Genomic DNA, 20,782 nt, shown 5'->3' with positions numbered 1-20,782 from the left:
ATGAGGTATGGCCAAACTCTATTATGGCACCATTGAGAGGACTGCAATATTTTTGACATTATAACCATTAACTCAATGTTCTGTGTTTCTGTCAATAAGGTTATTTTTAGTTTTGAAGAGAAGTTACAGTGTAAAATTCATAAAATTATTGAGAACAGCTGAATTTGAGCATCTGAAGAGTTTGTGTACAGAGTGAAGAAAGAACCCAAAAATAAATTGTTAGCATTGCTTAGGAAATTGCCAGTTGACTAACAAGGAATCGTGTGGTAATTGCACAAAATTAGTGATATGTGGAAATAATTTGGAAATAAATAATTTACTATACTATAAAAGTCCATGCATACTTTTTTTTTTTTTTTTTTTGTAATCAATCTCCTGCATAAATTGTTTGCTGATGATGTGATGAGTTATGTATATTATCAGCAACAGTGCACTTTTTACTATCGGTCTCGTTAATAAAGTTTCAACTAACTGTTGCTTCTGTGTTTTGGCTTAAGTAAATTATACTTTAGAAAACTAATGTTTTAATAACAAGAGAACTAAATTCTTCTGTGATGTTAATTGTTTTCTATATTTTACAGTAACTATCGTGATCCTGGTTGTGTCTGCAATGTCTTCTTTTCTTTTGGGGATAGGAATTTCCCTGCTTGTGATATATATAAGACAAAGAATTAAAAGAGCTAGAATAGAGGGATATACAAGTATCAATGTAATCACAGATTAATGCTGAACTATAACTTTAACTCTTGCTTATCTGTTGAGGACTTCATTTAAATTGTTATTTTACTTTAAATACTTTTAATAATAATATGTGCTCTCTCTCTCTCTCTCTCTCTCTCTCTCTCTCTCTGTTAACTTTTCTCCACATTCTTTTTAGTTTTGTAATATTGCATTTTTAGTTTTTGTTAAGGGCTCTTAGAAGCTAGTATTTATTGACATTGTGCCTAGGTTGTTAAATTCTTCCTTGAGGTTATGATAATTACAAATATATACAATATTAAATAAAAATAAGTAATTGTGGAATATATTGTAAATTCAGTGAAAAATTTAATGCAAAAATAGCCTCTAAAAAGAAATGCAACATAGGACAAGTTGCTCAGAGATTTTATCCCATAAATAAATCAGTTCATAAAATAGCTAAAAGATTCTATACTAATAAACATAAATATCAAGCAGTTGATTAAAATTAGGCTTGCAATGAAACACGTCAAAAGTTTTAAACATCCAGAGTCAGTTTTCAATCAATCCGATAGTTAGCAGAACATGATTGATACAAGAACCAACTAATCATAAGGTTGTAGTCATATAAGAAGAAAAAGGGATTAATCGGAAGCCTCACATGGAATCCGATTTTTTTTTTTTAACACTATGTTAAATCAATAAGTATGAATCAAAGGTTATTGTAAATATAACAAAATAATATTTATACATTTAATCTTTTCCAGAGTGTACACACACACACATTATTTCAAATTTCAATTATTTCAAATAACAAATGATGTTAAAAATCTTCCAATTGGTGCTGCCATCCCTGGTCTGTTAAGAAATCATGCCTAAGGATCATCATGTGATTTATTTCTAACACTAGATATGAATAGCATGATGATCCTGTTCTGGTTGCTGACAATCTGAATTAATATTCTGCATCTACATTCACACATGAAGAAGTGTTTATGGATGAGCACACTAAAAATATACCAACTTATAACTGGGAGTTGAATGATTTTGTGATAAATGAGAGAAAAGTGGTAGAGAAATTGAGGCTAAAAGTAAATAATGGACCTGATGAAATCTATCCAGTTGAATTAAAAGTAGCAGAAAAAGAGGTAAGTAAACCTTTAGCCATAATTATGAGAGCATCCTGAGATTCAAGGGAGGTTCCTATGGGTGGAGATGAACAAATCTTTGCCCTATCCATAAAGAGGGATCAAGGGGAGAAGTGATTAATTATAGACCTGTAAACTTTACATCCATTTCAAGAAAAACAGTGTAATCAGGAATGCAGTTATACTGCAATCACAGCACAGATTCATTAAGAGAAGATCGCTGACAAATCTGATTGGCAACTACAACATAACAAAAGAACTGGATGTAAAAAAAAAAAACTATATTGTATACTTAGATTTCAGCAAAACTTTTGAAACTGTTCCACGTGGAAGACTACTATACATATTGGAGCAGTCTGGCATCTCTAAGGGTTCAGTGCTGGACCCTTTATCATTTTAAATACACAAGTTTAATGTCCAAGTTTGCAGATGATACAAAGGTTGGCTGAGTGACATGAGAGAAATTGAAGTGTGATGGTGCAATGATACCTAGAAAAATTTTCCAGGATTGGCTGAGAAGTGGCACTTGAGATTCAACATTAAGAAATGCAAGGTGCCATAAAGGTAGCAGTTAGCCCAGATTAACGTAACACTTAGTAGGTACTACACTAAAGATAGTGGAGAAAGAAAAAGCCCTGGGTGTAATTATGTAGTCTGGCACAGGATCGTACTTGCACTTCTCAGGGCCCAAGGCGCTAAGTTCTTGCAGGGCCCCCTTTAAAGATACCAGGGTCCAAAAAAAAAAAAACTTGCATATATAAATATAATCGGAAAAAAACAATTATTTTTACCGATCTGTTTAAGCACACAAGTTTCAATACTTCAAAATATAAAGAAAAGTACTGAACTTGTTTTTGAATTTGATCTTTTTCTCATTGCCTCTTTCGTCCATATTAAATTTTCGTGCATTATTAACTGCTAAATTAAACTAAATTTCAGTTTTCGAATATAGATTCTAAAATCTTTCTTTGAGTGGTCCATTTAAAATAGTTTCTGTAGAGCGAATAAAATTTCTATATAATAAATGGATTTCGAGATACCTGGTACACCTATGTTCTACTGTTACACTCTGTTAAAGAATTAGGAGAGAGTGATTTTCCTTTATTCTGGAAATGAATCATCCACATTTCAATAAATTTCACCTGTCTCTGTTTACATGATAGGTACAAGTGGGCCCTAGTTTAGATCAGAGCATTAAAAAAGAAATTGCTTTAAAAATTTGAGATTTCAGCAACCATCGGGCCATGGTGAGGTCCAAGCCTCATATGCCTGGTCTGACATGAAGTTTTCTGATCAGTGTAAACACGCTGCTAGTACAGAGAATGGGGTTCTGTCAATGATATACAGGAACTTAGTCAACAGGGATCAGTAGGTGATTGTCTTGTTGTATAAGGTGATAGGCTGCATCTGTTTGCTCTTGAAGAGCAAAAAGATTAGTCAGGGACACAAAATGATATGCTTACCCTAAAGGATTTTAATTCTGCAAATTACAGCACCTGCCAAGGAAACCTGATTGAAGGCCCTAAGTAGATTGAGTAAATTATATGCAGATTGCATCCTAACTCTTGCTCAGATGAAGACACGTAAGGAAACATAAATTGAAAAAAGGATGGTTATAGGATAGATTGAGAATTTGCTTTCAGCCAATTAGAATGATTCGTTATTGGAATAAACTTCCATCTGGTGCTGTGGAGGGTAGTTGAATGACTTTAAGGAAGAATTAGACAAATTATTAGAGGGAATTGACAAATGAAATGTAGTGCATATTTTTATGATGCTATGTAAGGTTGCCTCTTTGCATCAATTGCCAGTACTAATACTGTCAGCTATTTTCTGATTCTGTCTTACAGAAGCTAAAATTCCCTGGAATTTAGAACCAGAAGTTAATAAAATTGAATTGGATAATGAATATACAGCCATGAAAAATAGTAATATGAAAATAAAGAAGTGCAACAAATTATTTTAAAGATTTTTTACAAAATTTTGTATTTTTTAAATTGTAATTTCTGTTTCAAATATAACAAATTCATGCTAATGTTGGACAAAATGAGAACAAATTAATATTTAAAAGTATCTATATACAAAGTTTCCATTTTTGTGAATTTCAAAATTGTATAAACTCTGGAAGAGGTTTATTGTAGAAATCATTTAGTTTCTATACATCAAAATTCAGTATCAATTCTATTTATTATTATTAAAAGAGTTAAACTGAATAATTACTTTATTTTCAACAGTTAGTTTAATAGAAATATAGAAATTAAATGATGAATATCATTAGCCATTTTGATGAATTTCTGACCACACACAAATTAATAATGCTCTACTTTTTAACTGTAATATGTGTGATACCAGTATGAATCTACATGAACATGAAATACAGTTGAAAAGTAACAAGTTTTAATTAATAAATATTCAGTTGCAACCGTTCTGACAGCAGTTCTCTTTGAGTATACTTAAGATTATTTTTGGAACTAATTCTCTGCCCATAGTGTATTTAAAAAATTAAAATTATGAACTGAAAATTAATAAAATAAGTAAATAGATAAAATTTCTGTTTATAATGTGGAAAAACCACATAAGGTTAGAGGAGTCACAAAGTAGAAAGAATACAATAAAATCACCATATTCGGTAGTCATGCAGGCTTAAACCACAGTCACTCAAGTTCATGCACATAGCCCTTGTCAATGTATCATTTATCAGTAATTTGCTTCATCATCATTTTATTTTTATTATTATATTATTTTATTATAATTTGTAGAGGCCAACTGCATTTATGTAATCTGAGTATTCTTAATAATACATTGTAAAGTGCTATTTCTTGGATAAATTCTGTGTACATATGTAAATATGAATGTATATTTTTAACAGTAACATCGCAAAAATTTGAGAGTTGTGTGTATATATACAGAGTGGAAATTTTAAACATATCCAAGTGATTATGTCCTGAACAGTAACCATTAGGATGACAGTTAAAAGTGGCATTAAATCAAGGGTTCCTTTTCCAGTGATGAATATTCAGTGTCACATAGTGAATGAAAAAAGGTTTTCAGTTGATGAAATAGTTTCAGTTAATGAAAGGTTAATAAGGCAGGTATGATAGATGCACCTAAAAGTGCAAAGCAGCATTAAAGGATGCAAGAGTATATATAAGTTTTTATTAATATATTGAATAAAGTATGCATAAATGGATGTGAAAATTACACATAATGCCAGAAACTAGAAGGGTGAGGATAGTAGAAAAGGAAGTGTAGTAGATTTGTGAAAGAATGTTAATATCCTAAAAGTTATAATGAATTAAGAAAATTATGGGCTGAGTTATATAGCCAATAGAAGGTGGGTGAACCATAAAGTAAAATTAGTACAGTAAAATACAAATAAAATAAAAATAAAAAGTGATACAGCTGTCATCAGATGTGGGGGGAAATATATTTGAATAATGGTCGAATATAGGTAAGGCAAATGTGCAGAATCTGGTGTCAGCTGAAGCAAATATTGATACATGATCAGGTAATTTCAACAGGGGACTACACCTGACCATGTATCAGGAACTGCGTTTCTATACTTGTCCATAGTAGTAGAAGAAAGGTGAAAAGCAACAAAAATGTAATTAGCACTTTTTAATACAGTATGGACAAGGTAGTCTCGATGCAGTGTCATTTATTAAGGTTAAAATAAGATATGGTTAAAAAAATATGTAGAGTTTTGTGTAGGATTTAAAAGTTGTAATTTTGGGGAGATTGGAATTCAATAATATGATAATTCAATCATTTGGAACAAGCACATGGTATAGGGTGAGGTATTAAATTGAGAATAGGGAAGGAAAAAAGGAGTATTTAAATAAATAAAGACGAAAAATAGCGATAGAAGTAGGATAGTGGGAACGTTCGTATCACCCTCGTATACACTAATAGTTTTATGAACAGGAAAAATGGTAGAAATAGAAAGCAGAAAGATAAAAAGCAAAGATAAAGTTATTAAATAACATTAAGCTAGCTGGCGTTGTAAAGCCCAACCTTATAGTAAGGGCTCTGGCTTTATAAGCATTAGTATAAAAGGGAGCTAATACCAAATGCTTGTATTGTAAAGAAAAGACAGGTGTAAAAATATATAAATCAAAACATGCCGAGAAATGAACCAAAAATAAATTGAAAATATAAGAGAGTGAACGATACCTGGAGTTTTCAAGTAGTTCGAAACATGTAGAGAAACAAATTTAAACCAAAACTGAAATTATCGGATCATGTATCAATATTTGCTTCAGCTGACACCAGATTCTGCATTTGCCTTACCTATATTCAACCATTATTCAAATATGTTCTCCCCCCCCCCCCTTCCACATCTGATGACAGCTGTACCACTTTTTATTCTTATTTTTTGTATTTTACTGTACTAATTTTACATTACAGTTCACTCACCTTTCTATTGGCTATGTAATTCAGCCCATAATTTTCTTAATTCATAACTTTTAGGATATTAACATTCTTTCACATATCTACTAAACTTCCTTTACTACTATCCTCGCCCTTCTAGTTTCTGGCACTCTGTCTAATTTTCATATCCATTTATGCATACTTTATTCAATATATTAATACAAACTTTATATATATAACAGCCCTTGTCAATGTATCATTTATCAGTAATTTGCTTCATCATCATTTTATTTTTATTATTATATTATTTTATTATAATTTGTGTTTAATTATAGGGTATAACAATGAAGTCCAACTTAGGTTACCTAAATACTTGGCCTTATGCTATAGTATATTTTTACTCTGAATACCCTATATTCCATATCTTATTAAATTACATTAGTCATATAATTCCCTTGGTATTCAGTTCAATTAATACTGTAATATATATGAGGTAAAAGTAATAAATCTATTGAAAAGTGCAAAGATGGAGGCTTAAATTACACAAAATTCCAAAACTAATAGAAGGATAGTAGAAATTGTAGATATTGAAGGCATCAGAAAGAATATGAATATATATTATATATATGATATAATGAATTAAATAAAATTATAGGCTGAATTGAATAGCAAATTAGAGAGAAGGGAATTGTAAAGCAAAAATTATTAGATTAATATATGGAGTAATAGCAAGCATCAGATAAGGGTGGGATACTTTGGTTGTAAGTCCAAGAAAGGGGGAGATAGAAAATTATAAAATTAAAATCTGTGTTAGCTAAAAATAAATAGTGATACATAATCAGGTATTTATTCAGGGGACTACACCTGATAATGTATCAAAAACTGCATTTCTACTTGTCTATACATGTGGAAGAGAAAGAAATTCTTGGAGAGGTAGAAAGTATGAAGATAAGAAAAAGATATTAAAGGTTACTCGGGCAAGCTAGGATTATAAAGTCCCTCCCTTTCTAAAAGGATGGAGACTAATACTAGATGCTTGCAATGTAAGAATATTATAAAAGGCTGAAAAAATAAGATCCAAAAAAATATAAACTGGAAGAATTATGAAGAAGTGGATAGTTGCAAATAGAGTACAAAATAGATACCTGAAGATACTTCTTCATAATTCTTTTGGTTTATGTATTTTTGGATCTTATTATTTTTTCAGCCTTTTACAATATTCTTACATCGCAAGCATCTGGTCCCTGGTCAAGAGCAGGGTGCAAGTGGGGTAGCCCATACATTGTTTAGAGGGATCTGAAGAGAAATATGGAATTGGAAAGGAAAGCCAGACCTGGTGAGGCTGTTTCCCTAGTGCCCATGCTGGCTCTCAACACTATTGTGTACATGTATCTTAAACTCTATAAATTGTCTGGATTTGGATTTTTGTATGTAATTTTTTATTTAATTCTGCTTGTCTTTAACCGTACTTTTATCACCTCCCCCATAACCCTAATTTTCAATCTCACTTGAAAATTGTCCCCCACCGAGAGAAACTAATAATTTCTACTCAATATACAAAATTGAAACTCTCAATATACATAAACAGAAGTATATTCTTTGATTTCCTACCTTTAGCGCTCAGCAAAAACTATTAATTCACTCTAAAACAGCAAAAATGTACGATCACATTTCAATTTATTAAATTTTGATGTCAACAAAACAAGATCCAAGCTTTGAAAATAAAGCACGTTACAGCATTAGTTCAAAAATTTGCGCGTAAGCTCGGCGCCGCTGGCTAAAACAAATCAACACACGTAGAGAGATAATTGACTGGTCAAGCTTCCATCATTAGCATTACCAAGGTGATCCAAGGAGAAAATAAAAAAGTAAACAACTTTTGTGGAAAACAAACAGTTGAGCATCATTACTTGCAAACACTAATTTGCATGGCTCTCTCACAACAGTTGCTTTACTTCTTTTCGTAGGTGCCTCCGTAGCCAGGTGGGAAGGAGCAGTAGTGCGTAGCACACGCTTCTTGATTAGACCGGGGTTCGAGCCCATCACCACCAAATACGGAGGAAGCGGAAAGGTCAGGGAATGACGACCGCATATCCCAGAGCAATATGGCCTTAGTTGCTAATGCTCCTAAAAACCAAATAACAAACAAACTGCGTTTCGTAATTGTTATACAAAAGAATTGCAACGGATTGGTTTTGAAGAACAAAAATATCTTCTTTCTTTTCTTCAGTATGTATTGTATCAATTACAAAAAAATCAAGGAAATTCATCTATTGGAAGCTATACTGGAAACGGAAGGAAAATAAAAATTGTCGTAAAACTGATCACCACAATGCGCATTTCATAAAAAAAAAAGTTCGCTTTATTGTAATTGTTTTCAGAGGACTAAATCGGAACAGCAGTTTCATGGATGTATATTTGATCTTGTTATGAACTTTCAAGAAAATATTTCTATTCATAGCTGCGTTATAAACTTTGAAAACTGATGTCGAAGGAACTTCGCCTTCATCTCACCTGGTGTGCAAACGAAAAAAAAAAAAAAAAAATGCGCTTGAGTAACGGATTGTTTTCACAATCCGTTACTTCGATATTTCCTTGATATGCATTTGATACCATCAAAAATTTTCATTATCACACACACGCCCGAAAAATTCACTATCAAGTGTCATATGATTGCTTGCTTGAATTTCATTCTGAGCTGCAACTATAATTTCACTTCTCTTGTGCTGACAGAGTAGCTGTTTGCCGAATGAAGGAAAACAGGGTTCATTTTCCTGAAATTTCCAGTTCCTTTCATTCACCTGGGGGAAAAAACTCCTTAGGGGGGAGAGTGTTCGCCTTTCTAGTCCGATCCTAATGGAAAGAGACAGAGAGAGAGAGAACGAAATAAAAATACTCTTTTGATGGGGGGGGGGGGAAGGCCAGGAGATTGTCAAAGGTCCACAAATGTAACTTTCACATCAGAGATGCTGAAGTTCTAGCAAGTCAGTTTCATCGCAGATTCAAAAGTTCTAAGTCTGTTTCTTTTTTGCATTCAGTTTCACTACAGATGCTAAAGTTCTAATAAGTCAGCATCATTGTAAGATGCCTAAGTTCGGATTAGTCCAGTGTGCATTCGATAAAAAAACCCTCTTTGCTTTACTGTAATTGTTTTACGGAACAATATTTTGCAATGATCCCTCTGGAAATAGCCAGTGAACTGCATTATACATTTCAAACATCGCTGTATAGCTTGTCCTTGAATAGAAATGACTACAGTTACTTTCCTTTGAGTGACCGCCTTGTACAGATGTTTTATTGTGGACACTTCCTTCCAGTCAGTAAAATCATTAGTAGTTGTGCTTTTTTATACCTATAAAGTAATTCGTTTATGTTGGGGGAAACGGTTTTTGCTCCTAATTGAAGTAGGACTTGCGAATTTTGCCGAAGTAGATTATCTGCACACATTGAAAATTAAAAGGACAGTAAAAGAGTTGATAATTGGTGTCATTGGTGGGCAGCATTCCGACAAACAAATTATATGTTTATACTCCGGGATGACCCCGGTCAGAGGAGATCCCAAAATAGAGAGAGAATACAAGAAACCACAGTGTTTAGCAGTCACGGATTGATTGTGTGAAATTGCACTCTGCCTAAAACCGCAGTAAAACAAGAGAAGTGATGGGGAGAAAATATATTTTTCAGCGGAGTTTATCTTTTTATTGCAGCTCAGAACAGCATTGTGGCCGTGGATAGTGAATTTATTCGGCTTCTGTACTAAAACTGAATTTCTCCCTTTGCGATGACATCAAAGCGTAACAAGCAAATATCTTCTAACGATACTTTTTGAGCAGCCCGCGATTTGTAATCACGTAATCAAATAGCTTTGTATTGTTATAAATATTGCAGTTTTGTGAACATTACGCATTTCAAGAAAAAACCTGTTATTCTTAGCGGATATATATTTTCCCCCCCCCCCTTCCTTTGGCGTTTTTGAAGTGGCGATTTCACTAGTTTATAACTCAGCTATAAACAGAAATATTTTCTTGAAATTCCGTTATAAGTTCAAATATATATCCAGGAAACTGCTGTTCCCTAAAAACAATTACAATAAAGCAAACTTTTTTTTTTTTTTTTTTTTTTTGCCAAATGCGCATTGCAATGTTATTGGTTTTACCCCAGTTTTTCTCGTTTCTAAAAGATGAATTTCCCTGATTTTCTGTTAGTAGGCGAACTACACATTGAAGAAAGGAAATACGATCTTTTCACCTTTCAAAAAACAATTGTTGCTACTGTTTCGCTTATTGCTTCTTATGTCAACTAACAGTTTAGCTCCCGACTGTGTTATGTTTATTTTCCTTCTCGATGTGATGTAACCACCGTTGGCACTCTCTCGATGTAGCTGTATCTAGGAAGTTTCTCGCGTGTTATTCCAACTGTTTTTCACACGACTCGCTCCACGAAAACAATTTCGCTCCGTAAACAGAAACTCCCGCTCCAAAACAAACAAACGAATCAAGTATCGTGTTTCATAAGCCATAGGTTAATTAGGGTGGGTTTAGAAAAATAACAGAAAAAGGCCTAAAAAAAAAAAATACACACTTGATGTCACATTTTTGTCATTTGCGTGAAATTCAATAGAAATTTTTGAAAATTGAAGTGGGAAAATCGAAGAAAATAGTTATATAGCTAATTTCAGCTGTGTCCATAGAGTAAAAATTATAGAATTTATTAGTTGACCTTTGAACTGGGTCCACTGGACCCGAGGAGATAAAAATACAGTTGAGGCACATCTGTAACATATTTTACTTAACTTTAGTTTTTAGGGTAATCTTGTAATCCCTGTGAAACCATGATCTATTGAAATTATTTTGTATTCTAATAATAAGAACCAGTCAAATCAAAAAATACACAATTACCAAATACAGTAAAATTTTCTTCATTTTAAATTCATAAGCCTGCAAAATGCAAGCTTATGCAGCATCAGCGGAAAAAAAAAAAAAAAAAAAAAAAACTGCTCCCATTTCACCCCTCTGTTTGTTCCAAATACCTGTCCAGCTCAGCCTTAAATTTATTTAGACTATCAACTTCCACAACAACAGATGGAAGTCTGTTATAGCAATCAACTACCTGCTAGCTAAAGGCAAACTTCCGCACAACTGTCCTACAACCGTCTTTCCTCAATTTGAATTTGGGTGAGCATGGGTATATGCTCCAGGCACAGCATGGGTATATTAAGGGGAAGTCTTGTCTGACCAAAATTCATTGGATACACTGATGCGGTTACAAAGGAACTGGATGCAAAAAATAATTTTGGTATCATGTACTTGGATTTTAGGAAAGCTTTTGATACTGTTACACATGGAAGACTACTGTACAAGTTACAGCAAGTTGCTGCTAAAGGGATGGTTGAGTGGGAGAAGACAGAGTGGTAATCAAAGGACACTGCTCTTCGTGGAATAACGTTGTTAGTGGTTTTCCCCCAGGGGTCAGTGTTGGGCCCATTGTTGTTTTCTGTATTTATCTGTGATATTGTAGAAGGTATATCAGGTTTATTGTCCAAGTTTGCAGAGGCAATGTGAAGGTTGTTAATGACAGTAGAGAGGGTACACTACTGCAACAGGATCTGGAAAAGTTGAGAAAATAGGCTGAGAGGTGGAAACTGAAGTTTAACATTGACAAATGCAAAGTGCTGTGTATGGGTACTATACTGGGGTACTGGAGAATGAAAAAGACCTTGGGGTAGTTGTGCTGTCAGATATGAAGTTTTCTGAGTTGTGCAGACAGGCTGCAAGGGTAGCTCATGGGGGCTTGTCAATGATATACAGGAATTTTGCTAGCAGGGAATATGAGGAGGTGATTATCCCATTGTATAAGGCAGTAGCGAGGTACTGCATATAAGTCTGGAGGCATCACTTTTGGAAAGATGTAGATCTGCTGGAACAAATACAGTGAATGGCAACAAGATTAGTGAGTGGAACAAAGGGTTGCTGTTACCAAGAAAGGCTTAAGTTCTGCAAATTGCAGAGTCTGGAGACTGGGCACATGTGATCTGATTGAAGCCCTGAATGGTTTGAGCAAGCTCAGTGGTAATGAAATTCTTCCTCTTGGCTCAGATTCTGCACCTGAGGAGACAAATTCCATTTGAGGAAAGACAGCTGTAGACTAGATGTATGGAAATTTGCCTTTAGCTAGTGGGTGGTTGATTGTTGGAACAAACTTCCATCTGCCATTGTGGAAGTTGAGAGCTTAAATAAATTCAAGGCTGAACTGGACATACTTTTGGAGTGAATGGATGACTGAAACAGGAAGGGGTTTTTTTTTTGGCTGATTCTATATAAGCTTGCTTTCTTGCGTCATATGCCTCTACTACTGCTAAAACTAATATTATTATTATTAGCTATAGGGTGCAAGGAAATCTGAGGCTTATGCTGCACCAGCCAAAAACAATTCCTGAGAGAGAGAGTCAAAAGTAGAAGGGAATCACCAAGAAAGAAGAATGATGATATCTAGCTCAGGCCCCCGGGGTTGTACATATACAGACATATGGTCATATGAAAAGAATTTTTCTCTATATTGTGGTCATTGAATTTTACATTGTCTAAAAATATATATATAGTAGTTAGAATGCTGTTAACTATTGGATGGACCCACCAGCAGAAGTTGTTTCCCAATTTCAATTTTAAATAGATGTGCTGCATGCACACAACCACATTTCAATGAAATTCATTTGGACTCTTGACAGAAACATCTGTATACATTACTATGCTGTGTTTTAGACATGTCTAGATTCACATGATACTTTCAACATTTTAAATATTTGTATAGTTTTGCCTTTAATGCTAATGCATAACCAAGTGTCATTTGTTTTATTATGTTACTGTGGCTGCTTTATTGATCCAGCTTTGAAATTATATTTGCTCAGACAGCAAATGTTGCACTGATAAAAATCTGAAATACTGCAGTTGATACTTTGCTATCTGTAGATCTGAGGATAAGCTGAAAATACAGAAATTTCTTCACTATGGGACACTGAATGCACACAAACTGCCTTGACTTGATATCACCCCAACCGTGTATTCTAATGAATGCCACTCTGTTATGTAAAATACAGAATAAAGTAATAAAGATATTTAGTATAAATTTTTTGTGAAGTGACTTTTAATAACATAACACCAAGATTTAATAACATACTATACATATATAAAGATCTGTCTGTGTGATGTTAGTAGTGTCTGATCCCGCTGTTTACTCTAAAATATGTATTAACTTTCTTAGAGGTACTTTTCGTAAAATACTGCATATCCTGCACTAAAAGCAAGCCTAAAGATTCTCACACTATCAACAACAAAGTTGCAAACAGGCTGTCTAAAGGTAAAAGATGATTCACTTCAAGCTGGCAGTTATAGGATCACTTTGTTCCAAAATACACCGGGAAGTGATACCCTCTCAAGGATAGCCATACAATGTGTGAAACCCCTCCCTGGTGGGGAGGGTAAGAATGTCTTCTTTAACTAAAAATGTTGGTGGCAATATTTTTTTCTAATTCTACTCAAAAGAAATCTGTCATGTACTCATGCACTGTAGTCACCCTTAGGTGACTACAGTGCACCAACAACTCATCATTTTGTTTTTGTTGTGAATTTGAATTGAATAGGTTGAAATTGGAGGCTGGCCTTCATTACATTATGATGGATTACAGTGCACCAACAACTCATCATTTTGTTTTTGTTGTGAATTTGAATTGAATAGGTTGAAATTGGAGGCTGGCCTTCATTACATTATGATGGATATGTGAAATCAAGGAAATATGCATTAAACCTAATATTGAATTTAAAATATATTTTATAGATTTCAAATAGGTAAGTCCATCACATGTCATCACTAAAGTACAACTGATATGTCAAAATGGTAACTTTGATTTTTACAATATCAGGTAATTAAGGCATTGAAATTAATATTACACAATATTGGGACAATACTATCCTCTTTTATGTAGATTTTTTTTTTTATTAAATTTTATTTTAAATGGCAGATGCTCCTCTTAAGATGTGTTTATTTCTTTGTGTTGTGTCCCAACACATCTGAGGAGGTGTAATACCGGCAACAAGTTGTAAAGAAATCTAGTATACATATGAAGTCTGTGTGAAAAGGCCTGTTTGAGATAAAATCCCAATGCAAAGGACTAGTTGAGTATCTAAAAACAAGCACAGACAAAGAAACATGAAAAAATAGAATATTGGCCCTATAAATTTGATACTTATCCCACTTAAGCAAGATATGAACTCAGACTACCTTGCGGTAGTCCTGTAATATGGACCATTAATACAGATCTGTTTTAATAGTGTTAACTGTTAAATAGGGGTTTGGCAAGAGTGTTTTTCACTAGACTTGAAAACAAGGGTACTTTGTGAACAGCCCTGGTGAATTGCAATTATATCAAAATAAATTTGTTGACAAGTCAAGAATTAGAATACTCTACCTATACATAAGTTAGTTGATTTTATGATTGTCAAAGAAGTAACCACAGTAAATTCTTTGGAAGACATAACACCATGTCTATCCAAGCATCCATGTTAGCTTCTGTTAGGCATGTGAAGTGGGACGTTTCTGTTGACCATGTTGGAGATACATGTGGAACCTTAAAACCATAGAAGTTGATATATTGCAAAATTACTTTGATCTTGTTTTCCATCACTGGATGAAGCAGGGGCATTCCTAGGGTATGCGGCGCACAATTGAAATTTGGCACAGCACCCCTTTAAAATTTTCTTCAAATGTGTATGTAAATTTCAGGTTCCCCTTGAATGTTGATGCCCGGGTGCAATGCACCCCTTTCACCATTGGGACGGCCCACTCCTGGGATAAAGTTTCAATACTATTATAAAAAAATTTAGTGATGTCAAAGAGGGGGGGGGGATTCTTTGCTAGAGAAAAGTTGTCTGGTGGAAGTTTAAATTTCTACTCCATCCTGTTCTTTGGGGTTTAAATTTACATTGAAGGACTGGATGCATCAGAATTATCCTGAGAGTATGACGTGGGAGTTTTTTAAACAACTTTGAAATTTGGGCACTAGGAGGCCTGCAAAATGATTAAAAAGAAGCAAATTTTTCAGTATTGACAAAGAAATCAAGAAAACATGAGGTTCTCCACACCTGCATTCCTGTCTTTCCAATCTGAAAGTTGAACTTTCATTCTTTGAATCACTTGTTATGCTGATAGATAACCACTTCTAGGCTTATGAGTTAGGTATAAATGCCTTGCAATATTTAACATGGTTCTTTAGCAAGGAGGCCTTAATGTTTTCTGTGTGCTATTTTGCAATAAAAAGCATGAATAATCATTGTTGATAATCAGATCAAGGGTGTTGCCGTAGAAAAGTCATCCAATAAATCCAAAAAAGTCTTGCTAGTCTGTAAGTGACCAACCCACAAGTTCCAGTCAATATCTGTAAGGTTAAAATTCCCCATTAGAAGACATATTCTGATTTACTGGAGTGCATTCTATTTCTCTGTACTTTGTACTCATCAGTCATTAGGACTATAGCACACTCTTCTCATTTTTGCTTTCCCAGTGCACTAAACTGACTCAACATTCTAACATACTGCAGTAGTTCAAGTTGGACCAGTTACATCTGCTTTGTATGCATTTTTTTGCTACAATGCATTGGCCACCCATGTCAACTGGGTGCATTGCCTTAGATTTTGTGCTTCTTAGCTAACAGTATAAATTTCCCCCTATCCTGTTTGTCCTTTTTGTATATGATGTACTCCCCATATACAAATTCTGCATCCCTTATATCTGACAAACACCACATCTCTAAAATCCCAAAAATGTTTGTAATTGATTTCTTGACAGCACTTCAAATTCATCAAATTGTTCCTGACATTGGTGTACATGCAAGTATATATGCACCTATTCTTACTCTTCAGCAGTCTTGAAATCCCTAGCACCTTGCTTTCAAGGCTGCTGCTTGTTACAGTAGAAGCAGTGCAAGATTCACTTTCACCTCTGCCTGTGGCTATTGTTAATCTATTAGTCTGTGTATCCCTCCAAACTAGCAGTTTTACAACCTGCCTAACATTGCCATGATAGCATAGCATCAACCAATGTTCTTGCACCTTTTCTATTTAAGTATATATCATCCCTGTAGAAGCAGTCTTCTGTTAACAAGCAAAGACCATGCTGCTAACAATTCTACCCCATGAGCCTTTCACAATCTCTCCTATTGAGTCTTCTATTCACGATCTCCTTCCTATTGTGTCTGGGTAGAATAGCAGACACTCAAATTTAACCCTAACTTGTGACTTTTTGTCAACGTGACCTGTACTTGTTAAGTAAATCTACAGATCTACTCTTAATGTCAGTGCCAACATGTGTGATGATATCACCTTTTGTACAGGTGCACTATAGCCCCAGAAGCTTATGCACCATTAAACCTCCATAACACACACACACACACACACACACACATTTTGTTCCCTAAAAGATTATATCTGCACTACGACATCAACTTTTGTCCCTGGCAGACATATCCTCGTTCTATTCCAAGTTTTAAAGTAAAAGTAATAAAATTTAAAAAGTTTTTTCTTTTTTTACAGTTAACAACAGAATAAGGCCACATAGTGTTTGGAGGTGAGGAACCGCCAGTATTTCCCACAACTGCACCGATAAGGCCACAATGAGCAAACACTATCTAGCACAGTCATTCCTTTTTATAACAAACGCAAATGGTAATTTGTTTTTGAAGGGAATAAATCACTTAACCGTATGGCAGCCTGCATAGTGAAGCAATACGTGACATATTTATATACTGATAGATCAGCAGTGACTTTCACTAGCTGTTCCATGACATTCACAATGCAATTCCACCCATCTCATCAGCAAAGTGTTCTAATTTCTAATTTGCATACATAGTTGGTAATCGAATTGTGGGTGAATTATTATTAGCTATGTGGTGCAAGGAAGCCTGAGGCTTATGCTACACCAGCCAAAAAAAAATTTCTGAATTACCCTGAGAGAGAGAGAGAGAACAAAAGTCAGAAGTAGAAGGGAATCACCAAGAATTATGATATACAGTGATATGAGAGAAGAAAGCAACAAGTGAACAAAAGACCAACTGCTTTGAAAATTTCTCTCCAGTATAGTCAGAAACATCGCTTTTGCAGTACCATAAATCACCAAAAATATTGTTCAAGCCACAACAGACTACCAAGTCTTGTCGAATTTTACATTAATTGTAAAATTTGCCATGATTCATGAATCCAGTTTGCATCAACTAGCCTCAAAGTTGGGATAAACATAGATACCCCTCTTATCCTGCCTCAATCCTTGATATGCAATTGCAGAACTGAGTGCAGTTACCAGTGTATTACAAAAACTATTATATCCATCTCAGCAAAAGATTCTTATTCTCCTGAAGGAATGGAATGGAATGAAAATGAAATTAATTTTACTTCTAAAGGATCTGAACTGTATAATATAGGCCTTTCACTAAAGATGAGCTACAAATGGCACTCCCAGTCTAAAGCAAGTGCAGACTGTCCAGATGTTCAATATTACATGTTTAAGGCATCTACTGGTAACTAGAATGTTTACTTTGCATAAGAAAATATTTCTTTAAAGGTATTTCCTAGACTTCAGAGAAGTCAACTATTACTGAACCCAAGGAGGCTCCACTAATGTTATTAGTGGAATCCCCCAGGGTTCAGTATTGGACCCATTGTTGTTTGCTTTATTTATTGATGAGAGTGTATCGGGTTAAATGTCCAAGTTTGTTTTCAGACAATACGAAGGGTGGCAGGGTTGTTAATGACACTAACATTAAACAGTACATTACTGCAACAGTATCTAGAAAAATTATTATTAGCCATATGGTACAAGGAAGCCTGAGGCTTATGCTGCACCAGCCAAAAAAAAAATTCCTGAGTTACCCCCTGTGTGTGAGAGAGAGAGAAGTAGAAGGCATCACCAAGAAAGAGAAGAATGATGATATCCAGCTCAGGACCCTGGGTTTTTTTGAGGTGGCAACTGAAGTTTAAATTGACAAATGTAAAATACTGCACTCAGGGTAGTGGAGAATGAAAAAGATTGTTTGTTTTCGTTTTTTATGATACAAAAACAACTAAGTCACAATTAAGATTTAAAAAGAAAAAGATCTAGGTTATTGTGCAATCAGATATGGTTTTCTGAGCATGCAGACTGTCTGCAAGAGTAGCTCATGGTGTATTGTCAGTGATATACAGGAATTTTTCTAGCAGGGATAAAAAGGTGATTATCCCCTTGTATAAGGAAATAGTCAGGCCACACCTCGAGTACTGTATATAGGTGTGGTGTCCTCATTTTAGGAAGGATGTAGAGCTGCTGGAATGAGTACAGGGAAGGGCATTGAGATTGTTGTTATTTGGAGCATTAACAACTAAGGCCGATTGCTCGGTGCGGTGGTCATTCGAAGGGCAATGAGATTGGTGATTGAGGTGTATAAGGCCTTTAATGGTTTGAGCAAGCTCAATGCTGATGGGAATCTTCACCTTGCTCAGATTCCACACCTGAGGGAACATAAATTCAAATTGAGGAAAGACAGTTGTAGAATAGATGTGCAAAAATTTGCCTTCAGCCACAGGGTGATTGATTGCTGAAACAAGCTTCCATTTGTGGAAGTTGACAGCTTATATAAATTCAAGGCAGAACTAGACAAACATTTGGAGAGAATGGTTGGGTGAAATGTGAAGGGGGGGTTTTTTTTGGCTGATGCTGTATAAGCTTACTTTCTTGCTTCCTATGCCTCTGCTAATGATAATTAGCCATTCCAAAATCAGGCGAAAATCCAGAGTCACAAATAATTCCACCCTATAACATTAAGTATTATAAAGAATAGACAACGCAAGACTTGTGTGGTACTTAGGAAATGATGCTTCCTAAAACCCAATGTGGCTTTTGAAGAAATAGCTCATATGATTAGATTTGAAGCACATCCAAAATGCCACTATAAAGCTGGAACATTTAATGTCATTCTTTTTTAACATTGAAAAGTCTATGATACTACTTGGCCAGAGCCGTGCCGAGGGTGAGGTGAATGAAGCTCTTGCGTCAGGTTAAAATCTAAAAGGGGCACCAAAAGAAAGATCAAATAATTGCCAACGTTCTCAATTTTATGTTTTGATTATCCCAAGTCTGTGTAGGTAGCACAGTGGTATCGTCGCCATCCACCCCACACTGAGTGGAAAAGGCCTGGGTTCAAATCCTATCGATGGCAATAGGAATTTTAATGGGCTTTTTTAATCCTTTGGCTGAGTTAGTCTCAGGTGCAGATAGCAAGGCCCCGGCAACTTGGGTTTTTCGTCCAGCAAAACAGGCAGATCAACTGTAGAACATTGTGTATTATGTCCGCAGATCAATCTGCGGACATAATGCGGGTGACCTAAAAAGTTATAGCTTCTTTTTTTTTTTTTTTTTTCTTCTGGGTACTCTTCCACACCACGGGAAGGTGGGCCAGTCCCAATGGAGCTCACACTGTCTCAATTCGAGACTGACCCACCTGATGTTGGCAAAAGATGGGCCAGATTTCTCTGGGCCCCACTCCAGAGAAGAAAAAAAAATTTCACTTGGTGTTAAAAAAAAATAATAATAAAATAAAATGATATAATATCAAATAATACTAATAATATACAGTGAAACTTCTCCTAACGGACATTTTCAAATTCCCCAACTCACCTCCATTGGTTTTAACGTGTTTGCAGCTTCTGCTAGCGGACATTCTCTGTAACGGACGCGGACAGGCAATCTGCACTGTTTCATTTAGATTTGCACATAATTTCATCTCCCCATAACGGACAGCGGGCGAGCTCGCGGCCCTTTTTCTAGGAACGTTTCTTCCACGTATTGCCTCAATCGTGTGTTTATTTTCTATTTCCGATTCTCTGAATTTTATCAAGGTTTATGTCGCGGTTCTAAACCCTTTTTCAAGAATTTTAAGGCACGTGTAAAACTTCTGATGAATTCGGTGTGCAGGGAGCGGGGGAATATGGTTGGCCTTTCGTCTTTTCAGTTTTCAGTTTTGTTCAGTGTCGTGTGAAATGCACAATGTCTTCTCCTAAACATTTAACTTTAAAAGATAGTCGAACTCATTAATGCGTATGATCGGCAATAAAATAGTGTTCAAAATCTCGCTGTAAAATTCAAAATCGGGAAGACGCAGGTAAGCGACATCCTAAAGAAAAAAAATGAGCTGCTCAAACAATTTTGGCAACACGTAAATGATCAGGTTCAAAAATCATTCCCGAAAACTGTTGGACTTCAAATTTGTCACGCACGTGCTAAAAAAATTCCCATTAATGGGCCTATTATTAGGGAAAAGGCTTTGGAGGTTGCGAAATCTATGGGAGTAAATGAGTTCTGTGGGACGGATAGACAAGTTCAAAACTCGGCATAAAATTTCTTGGAAAACCGTAAGTGGTGAAGGTGGATCTGTTGATACTGGGGTTGTAACAGAGTGGACCATCAAATTGGAAGATTTATGTCGTGATTTTGAAGCTAAGGATATTTAAACTGTGACGAAACGGTTGTTTTTTTAAAGCTCTTCCTGAAAACACAATGAGTCTAAAAAA

General features: G+C 35.0%; 1 protein-coding gene across 3 annotated transcripts in view; it reads left to right on the top strand.

Moving 5' to 3' along the window:
• LOC150089441 (cubilin-like) overlaps positions 1–13,319 on the top strand; it is a 321,441-nt gene extending 308,122 nt beyond the window's left edge. For 2 of the 3 annotated variants that reach the window (XM_090389481.1, XM_090389479.1), the window contains one exon: positions 582–734. In XM_090389481.1, coding sequence (XP_090245607.1) covers positions 582–724 — 143 coding nt within the window. In that variant the 3' untranslated portion in view covers positions 725–734. Of the gene's footprint in view, positions 1–581; positions 735–12,576 lie in introns of those variants that run through there. The other variant, XM_090389480.1, reaches the window with a different exon arrangement.
• The last annotated feature ends 7,463 nt before the right edge of the window (positions 13,320–20,782 follow it).

Source organism: Mastigoproctus giganteus, chromosome 2, assembly GCF_048544385.1.
Source record: "Mastigoproctus giganteus isolate SK-2022 chromosome 2, ASM4854438v1, whole genome shotgun sequence".
NCBI classification, from domain to species: domain Eukaryota; kingdom Metazoa; phylum Arthropoda; class Arachnida; order Uropygi; family Thelyphonidae; genus Mastigoproctus; species Mastigoproctus giganteus.
This window is presented reverse-complemented; position numbering and strand designations above follow the sequence as displayed.